The sequence below is a fragment of the Centroberyx gerrardi genome, chromosome 4, assembly GCF_048128805.1.
Source record: "Centroberyx gerrardi isolate f3 chromosome 4, fCenGer3.hap1.cur.20231027, whole genome shotgun sequence".
Classification (NCBI taxonomy): domain Eukaryota; kingdom Metazoa; phylum Chordata; class Actinopteri; order Beryciformes; family Berycidae; genus Centroberyx; species Centroberyx gerrardi.
In genome coordinates, this window is record NC_136000.1 from 10,455,983 (window position 1) to 10,465,015 (window position 9,033).

Consider the following 9,033-nt stretch of genomic DNA (forward strand, 5'->3'; position numbering starts at 1 on the left):
CTCCTTCCCTTCCTCTTCTTGTTAAAGCGTCTCCGCTCTGCTTGGACGGTGGCTGCATCGATGCAAAATGGGTTGTGGCAATTCCTCAGCCACCAGCACCTCAGGAGGGGGTGAGTGTTCCAAAACATCTGTATGCATCTGTGTGTGTGTGTGTGTGTGTGTGTGTGTGAGGGAGAGAGAGAGTTGTCACTGTAAATGCACCAAGGAGAGAGGTTGTTTTGAATGTAAATGACGTGTATCAGGGTTACCCTTTCATTCAATGAATGTTCGTATTATGTGTCTATGTGTGTGTACACTATCTGTGTATGTTTGTGTGTGTGTGTATGTATGTGTGTGTGTGGGGGGGATGATTCATGTATACACGGACAGTACAGTATATCATCATGCATATTTCTGTCTCGAAATGAGTGTAAATGGGATTTGTTTTTTTCCTGTGCTCAGCAGTTTGCTGCATATTGGTCTCTACTCTGGTGTGTGTGTGTTTGTTTGTGTGTGTGTGTGTACGTGTGTGTGTGTGTGTGTGTGTGCGTGCGGTGGTGTCCAGAAGGGATGGCTGGTGGGTCGGTTATAGAGGGTCTCCTGGATTATACTCTGACGTCTGACCCTTTGTTACTAGGAGACAACACAGTGACCACAGGAATTTACTGACTTCAAGCCTCTATGTCTGCGAAGACACAAAAGCGAATCCTCCATAGGGCTTGTTTATCGGTTTGTGTGAGCGTGTCTACATCTTAGCAGGTTTTTGCTGTGGTTTCCATGGATCTTGTGGATGAAAGACAAGCAGGAGTTTCAGTGACATTCACCCGTCTTTGTCTCTGCACTTGAATGATGCTGGCTGTGCTTGTAACTAGGCTCCTCTCCTTTGAAATACTCCTTCAGTGGCATGGTTTCATTCATAAAGCCTGGAGGACACATTTCAATGGGGGAAAGATCTTAAGGTCTTATTTATGCTTATTCAGTATCAGTGCCTTATTGTGGATTGTCTTCTAAAAGCACATCGCTCTCAGTTGATCAGAGGAAGCTGGTACAGGTATTGTATCACTTGGACCGCTACAGTACCTGCTTTAAATCATACTGAGCAAATCAGTAAAATGAAGGTAATAATTAGATTGAAGTATCTGCAGGATTACCTCACCGCCACTGCCCATTAAAGCAATGTTTTGTGTGTGTGTGTGTGAGTGTAAATGTGTGTGTGCCTGTGTGTGGCTAATCAGGGCCAGCCAGGCATGTTCCTTGTTTAACAGAGCCACAGAGGGCTAATGGGAAAAGCGACCCAGTGTTGTGTTTGCTCTGAATTTGCTCTAGTTTGAGGTTACATCGCCTGCAAACGGCATCCGTAGTGCTTGAGTTTGTTGCAGGTGTGGCTTTTGTGTCCTACGAGGGGAAGAAACTGTGTTTATTTTTGTGCGGCAGACCTTATGCTCCATTTTTCTGCTCCTTCTTAGAGGTCAGAATTGAGCTCAGCGACAAGGACGCGTGACACCCTGTCATTTTGACAAACGTGGAGTAGTGGCTGCACTCATTTGTCCACGCCACCTGACACCAGGCCAGAGCCAAAGGACGCCATTGCCATCACACTTCTTTCTGTCGATATTAGATTTCAACACCTCCTGAAATGTGAATTATCCCTCCAATCAGAGATATAATATTCACGTGTGTATTTTTAAGTAATCTATCCTCAGTTCTCAGATGGGCCTATTCTGTGAGAAGCAAAGTGAGTTCCTTGCTTCCGTGCAACATCCAACTCATAACCATAACCAAAGCCATTTAGCAAGCCGTGTTGTTGAGTCATGCCAGAATTTTTCAATTTCCCGCTGTTGTCTTACCGAACTCAAATGACCGCTTCAGTGCATTCTATATCGGACTGCTCATCCCTAGTCTTGTGCACCCAGATGTGCATCCTTGGATATGAATGAGCTTTTGTCAAGCCTCTGAATAGGCCCCTGTGTCATGTCAGCAGACTCAACCATTTGCTGTGTAAAGCCTTTCATTCCTTTAACCAGGGTGAAATTCGCAGTATTTTCATAGAAATGTAGATTCTCCAGTTTTACATTCTTACCTGTTATTCTTGGAGTTTTCTCTAGATACGCATCTCTCTTCATTTTTACTGATACAATCGGGTAAGACGTGAAAAACCATTGACCAGCAGAATTGAGGCATTTGCTCCTTGCCATCGTCAATGTGCTAAGTTTGAGGAGGTATAGAGGAAGTTAGACAATCTGCCGTTGTATCTGTTATGATCTCATTTGAATTCAAATCACGTTTACTGGACTGCCTGTGGTCCAGCAAAGAATGAACTATTGTAAATCCATAAAAGAAGCACCTGGCATGGGATGAGCACAATGCATGTGACTGAGAACTGTAACATGTCACACTGTGTGCTGTATGTCAGTCTACAGCATGACTGTTACTCTTCAGAGGAAAGTTGGAAGCATAGCTAAGATGTAGTCAATACCTGTTTGTTTGGAGAATATATAGTCATACTGAACAGACTGTATGCATATTTCATGTCCTGCTACTGAACACAGTGAGTCATACTCTACAAGAGTGTAATACCCAAGTTATTTAAGGTATAGTGTGTACTGTAGTTGCTCCATCTTGCCTCATCAGAATTTTGCTGTATTACTGCATGCAAGACATTTTGAATGGACTATATCTGGCAGCTGAAAAATATAGTATCCTATATATAGACCATTCATCTATCGTGATCTGCTGTACATTCAGACCACAATGACTGGTGGTCTGCATACCTGTTCTTGCCCCACATGTCCATGTCGGGACCGCTCTGCACACCGCTGAGACTGTGATTAGGACCAAGAGAGGACAATAGAAATCAGCCAGGTGGGTCATGAAGTGCCCACTCACCCCCCTCCCCCCCCACCAAATCACTGCCGGCCACGAGCCCACCGCTTCCTTTTCATCCCTCAGAGCAATTAAAGGAGTGTTTACAGTGATATTTTAAGTGCCGGCCATTAAGCTACGCTCGCCTCATTGATTCCTGCGACATGTTCCGAAAGAGTGGGCAGGGAGCTGTTAGATAAGTCAAAGAGTTGTGTTGAAGTGTGATGTGTTTCATGGCATTTTTGGCAGCACTGGAGTGTGATTAGTGTGTTCTCCCAAGCTCTCTGCCTTTCATTATGAGGTTTGGTTGTGTTTATTTGGGTGTGTGTGTGTGTGTGTGTGTATACATGTGGGTGTGTGTGTGTGTGTGTGCGGTTCACATCTCATGGCTATCAAATTATTGCTTTTGAATGAAACTGTTGTAAACTATTGGTCCATGTTTTTATAAAACACACTGGATAAACTGTTACTGTGAGGCTTTAGCATAACTCCTTAAATGCTCTAACCCCCCCCTTCTTTTTCAAAATGGTATCAAGAGGTGATTCTGCTGAAGAGAAATGAGATTGTGTCTTTTTTTCTTTTCATCTGTTTTCAGGACCAGCAGAAGCCTCCAAAGATGTGTAAGTACATCAGTCATTTTCTAACTATTTAACATTTAAGAAATCTCCAGGAAATACAATAGATTCTTATCTAAAAGTTCTTTAGAAGCATATTAGATGGTTTTAGTTAAGCAGTTTTTTATACACTGCTGTGTATAAAATGTGTGTAGTATTCAGTTTCCTCTGACTCTTTACTCAATGTTTTACTATAATATCACACAGGAACTGAAGACATTAAACTGTATGTTGATGTCTCTTCAACACATTTCTTTTTTTTAACCTGTATAAACCTTTGTCAGTTAATTTTAGTGTAAATAATGTCTCATATACAACTTTTTTTTTTAACGTTTGAATTATGTAATGTGCCTTTTACATGCATTTAACATGAATATAACTGCTGTAGAATTTAGATTTCTTGTTTATATTTAGATTTCTTGGAAACATTACTGTACTGACAGCTATATTTTGATGTTTATATTGTAGGCCAACTATGTTTAGCTGTTTGGAAGAGAGGTTGTTAGAAGATTTATCTTTCACCTGCAAATCTTGCTGCAACAGTCTACCATTGTCAGCCCATTTCCATAATTGATAGGCTCAAGAAAGATTGGGATTTTAAAGAGACAGCTTTAGGACTTAAGACAGCAATATTTCAATTTACTGGAAATGTTTCAGCCTTAATATGCATCCATATGACCTCATGAATAGTCATCCATCAATATTGACTGTCACAGTTATCTGTGAATACAGAAAATTTCTAAATTTTCTTGGAAAACTTAGAAAAAACCCCACACTATTAACATACTTTACACACTTTGTTTCATAATTGAGTGTGGAAATAAAGATTTTGGGCGTCCATGGGGACTACAGATGTCTGGCAGGCTAGTGTTGAAGTTGGGCTGTTAATTAAACTCTAATGGAGGTAAAACAAAGTAAAGCATTGAAAAATATATTAATTTGGAAATGAATTACATTTTCAATAGTGCCACACAGTTATTATGGTGAGATGAGATACAATGATTATGTCTTATAAACTTTTGTTTTTTTTTATGGGATTGTTGGATAGTTGTGTGTGAACATGCATACATATAACTGAAATACATAGAGACAGGTGTCTGTGTTTGGAGTGTGTGTTTGTGTGTGTGTGTGACCAAAAAGAAACAAATAGATATTTAAGCAAGCTCAAGCAAGTCTTTCCTTTTGTCAAGCCAAAAATGAATTTGCCAAGAAAATTCTTTTGAATTTGTAAAAAGCGACAAAGCAAACCCTCTAGTTTTTCTGTCACAACTGGCAGGCAGAGGACAGGTTGTCCTTTGCCATTCAATGTGCGTTTATCAAAACATGGGGAGGGGCAGCATTTCCAAAGCACTTCCTGGAATCAGTGAGTGAGTGTGTGTGTGTGTGTGTGTGTGTGTGTGTGTGTGTGTGTGTGTGTCATGCCTGTGTGTGTGCGTGCTCCTTGATAACCATCTGAGCAGCCTTAGTGTTCAGTAGGACCCATGAGAGCTGACAGCAGCAGCACACTGACTCACTAAAGCTAATCACAGCTTCCTAGGACTGTACTGTGCAGCAAAACATCACACACACGCACACACACACACACACACACACACACACACACACAACAGGTTAGGTCAAACATTATGTTAACCTGGAATTGCACTACAATTTTGCCCTTTACACATTAGTTTCTCTCTGATTGCCTCTTGTGTGGAGTAGAGAAAAGGGTAACATGAAAACAGTCTCGCTTACCACACCAATATTTAGTCAAATCTACATACAAGTCAGACAATATCCCATGCTGAAACCACACTGCAAAAAGAGCCAGTTTAACAAGTCATTTGATCTGGTATTAAATTCATATTTTTCTGAGAACAAGAGAAAAAAATCTGCCAACATGGTGAGATGAATCTAATATGGTTTCGCTTGGTTCACTTGGTTTCAAAAACATTCTTGAAACAAGATGATTTGCATTGGAAGCAAGTTAAATTATCACACCCCAGTGGCACATTTTTTTCAGGTTTCAAGAAAAATAAGACTGGAGTTTTTTACAGTGCATATCCATCCCTTGCAGTAATAAGCCCTTCATGTCCGTTAGTGTGTTTGAGTGGTGAAGTTTCATATGCACCATGTCCCTAGAGCTGACCTGACCTGTGCTTCTTCTCTCAACCAGGACAGAAGATCCTTCGCCAGACGATGAGAAAAGAAGGTACGTTGTTTATCTACTCTCAGTTATTTTCTGAATTTATTATTTAGATTTTAGTTTTCTTACAATGTTGCAATGTTGCAAAATGGCACATCGGATTAACACTGATGTGCCATTTGTGTAATTACAAAATCCTGTTGTTTAACTATGCCTTGTAGCAATATTATTGAATATATGAATGTTTATTGTCATTAGATGGAATATCAATAGATGTAATTTAGTTAATGTTAGTTAGTAGTTAGTTAATTTAGTTAGTCAATGTTATTTCCAATATAAATCTCAGAGACTGTTATTTAAAACTATGATTCTTAAGCTACATTTCTACAAGTTTCAAAAACAACTTACACAGATTGTAAATGAAACAAAGCATTTTAAATAGGGAAAATTACTTGTCATCTGCATGTACCAAGTCCCTCAGTGTAATGTCTATTGGGATTTGCGGTAGCATGGTCGATGCTGTTACAGCAGAGGCGGGTAATGAGCTAGCTCTTTGCTGCTCCTTCCATTTGTCCCTATAGCTTAGGGCCAAAACCTTCCTTCATCCACAGAAATCACATTACACCGCTGGTTCCCGACCTGTTTAATGTCACGGCTCATTTTCACAAGACACAAAAATTTCAAGATAAAAATTCCAAGGCTCGAATGCCTAACAATATCAGAAAAAGCCTAATACGATCCGAAAGCCTAGTATCATCCAAAAGCAGTGGGGAAAAGAGCTGCTGCATTGCCAAAAAGAGAAATGGCATTCAATTTGAGTGGGGAAATGTGTGTTCATCGGCTGATTTCATAATATTTTTGTTTGTTTTGATTTTCCTGACATTTGAGCAAAGTCTTAAGGTCACACCTGAGGTTAGCTGAGAATCACTGTAATATAATGTGTTATATAATACATCCGTTTCAACCCCTATTTTGCCTTTAAACTGCTATATTGTTTAGTGAAAGAAACATTCTATTCTATTCTATTCTATTCTATTCTATTCTATTCTCAGGAACTATGGTGGCGTATACGTGGGTCTACCAGCAGATCTGACCACTGTGGCTGCTAGTCAGTCCAAGTCCACACGTAAAGGTAAACGTCTGTAATACACATCACTCTGGATACTTTCATTGTCAGTAAAAAATGACAATGGAGGGCAACGGCAGCATGACAAACTGCAGGCTGGAACGAGGCGGTGCCTCTGACCCTGCAGATCATTTTGTAGTCGAGCAGCTGCAGGTTAGGGCGCAGAGAGAAATTATTGTTATTCCTGTGGAGTGGTGGAGCCACCGTCCATGTGGCCCGCAGCGTCTTTAGTTTTATTTGACCTTTATTTCAGTTTGGAAATCTTAGTGAGAAACATTGCCTTTACTCTGATAGTTACTCATAGCGATGGCTTCCTAGACACAGACAAAACATAGTCCCCAACAATTACTCTGACCATGGCGAGTTCCCATTACCAATCCTAAAAGGGCTATTCTTTCCTCACTAATCCATTTTGACAGTGTTACATGTTTACTGATATCCAGAATAGCCTTATTGATTCCCCCTCACCTCTTGTGTGCCAATACAATATCCATTGGCAATGGACTGCAGTATAAAGCACTGATGATGTAATGTGACCACTACCTTTCTGTAGTTTCTTCTATTCATATCAGTCATTGTGCTCATCAAGGTCAGTCATAATAGTGAATTGACTAGTTTTCTCACACTCCGGCACAACATTTATTGAATGACAGGTTTGTTTTTTTTCCGCAGAGGTCTTTGAAATACCACTGGATGGAGGGTGTGGGTGTTTTTGAGCACAGATACACTCTTGACTTTCAGACAGGAACACAGTAACTCCGGGATTTTGGTAAATAATTATCAAATAAATATCTGAGTGCTGATTCTCTTTTCCTCTCTTGCAGACTAGCAGCTATCGAAAGGAGCACTTAACACAGGTATTCTACACTCAAGTCCCTGCTTTTCAGCTCTTGACATCGCCCGCTCAAAACTGCACTCTTTAATAAGTCATCATATGCTATGTTGCTATCTTCTGATGAATGAATGGAAGCAGTTATCAGAACGTAGATGAGAGCCACTGACCTGTGTCTGACTCTTTGCCGTGACAGGATTCTGCATATTCACTCACCTAGAGACACTCACATTCTGAGCAGAGAGTATGCGCTCCGATTCTGGCTCACCACGCACTGGATAAAGTCTCAGGCTTTAACACTCTCATTGAACAAAGATGTGGACAGCTTGCCGGGGCTCTGAGGACACCGCCTCAGGGTGGCATGGGTGGCACAGGGACATAGGGACACACAGCGGAGGTCTGCATATGACATCCATCATCACCCTTCACGTCGAGAGGAGACGGGCATCGAAGCGGACAAGCGCCCACCTTGGGACTGGCAGCTGTGGGCAGCGGCGGCGGGCATTGTGACAGCCATCTTGGCTTCTAGGTCAAAGTACCGGAGCTTTTTTTTTCTCTTTCTCAGGAGGAGACAGGAGGCCCAGCCAGCTACCGTCTGGGACTCGCACACATTCCCGACAGCCCTCTGCAATAATAATCACTGTTCAACTGTTCAGCTATTTCTCTAAGACAGCATCAATGATTCATCGTGTGGTGGTTGGGTGACAGACGGAGAGAGAGAGAGAGAGAGAGAGAGAGAGAGAGAGAGAGAGAGACGGAGAGCGAGAGAGACAGAAACAAATCAAAGTTTCGCCGCCACTCAACAGAACGCAGCACAGCCAGTGTATTACATTCTTATTTTTCCATTATATATCGCACTGTTATTGAAAAGAGCGCGATTTCCAGGGACCTGGTGCTGCAAAGGAACGATTTGAAGATGACCCTGATTTTAATGATGGGTCTGATGCTACTAGTAATGATGGGTTAAGTCAAGGGGGTCTTAACTAGCATCTCCCAGTGTCCTGTGTGCGTCAGACAGGTCGTGTCTAGTGAAAGAGAGGTGTTGTCACTTAACTTCCTGCCCCAGACTGATTACATAACGTCAGCATATGACTCATGATACTTAGAGGATCTGTCTCTCTCTCTCTCTCTCTCTCTCATACACACACATACACTCTCTCTCTCTCTCTCTCTCTCTCTCTCTCTCTCCAATGTGCTGTTTTCCCCTGAAGAGCTCTGATTCTAAAAAATCGTATATTTAGCAATCGCTCCATGTACTCCAGAATGCTAGCAGTGCTTCTGGGTAACCCACATAGCTCTCACAATATTTTTCAAGGCTTTCAGAATCAGAATGTCCACACATTTTATTTTCTCCTTTTTTTTTTTTATACAAATGTAAGTCAAGTTCAATTCATGATATATCCCACAAGATATGCTATTTCTAACCTGTGAGGCAAAAAATGTTTTTGAAAATCGAAATTATATTCAGCTGAAAAATCAAGAGAGAAGGAAAATG

The 9,033-nt window shown here is 41.2% G+C and overlaps 1 protein-coding gene across 1 annotated transcript; it reads left to right on the forward strand.

Annotated features, from left to right (window-relative positions):
* c25h12orf75 (chromosome 25 C12orf75 homolog) lies at window positions 1-7,990 on the forward strand. Its single transcript, XM_071897602.1, has 6 exons — window positions 1-110; window positions 3,437-3,461; window positions 5,611-5,646; window positions 6,633-6,712; window positions 7,531-7,563; window positions 7,735-7,990. The coding sequence occupies exons 1-5, from the start codon at window positions 68-70 to the stop codon at window positions 7,533-7,535; spliced, it is 189 nt and encodes a 62-aa protein (XP_071753703.1). The 5' UTR covers window positions 1-67; the 3' UTR covers window positions 7,536-7,563; window positions 7,735-7,990.
* The last annotated feature ends 1,043 nt before the right edge of the window (window positions 7,991-9,033 follow it).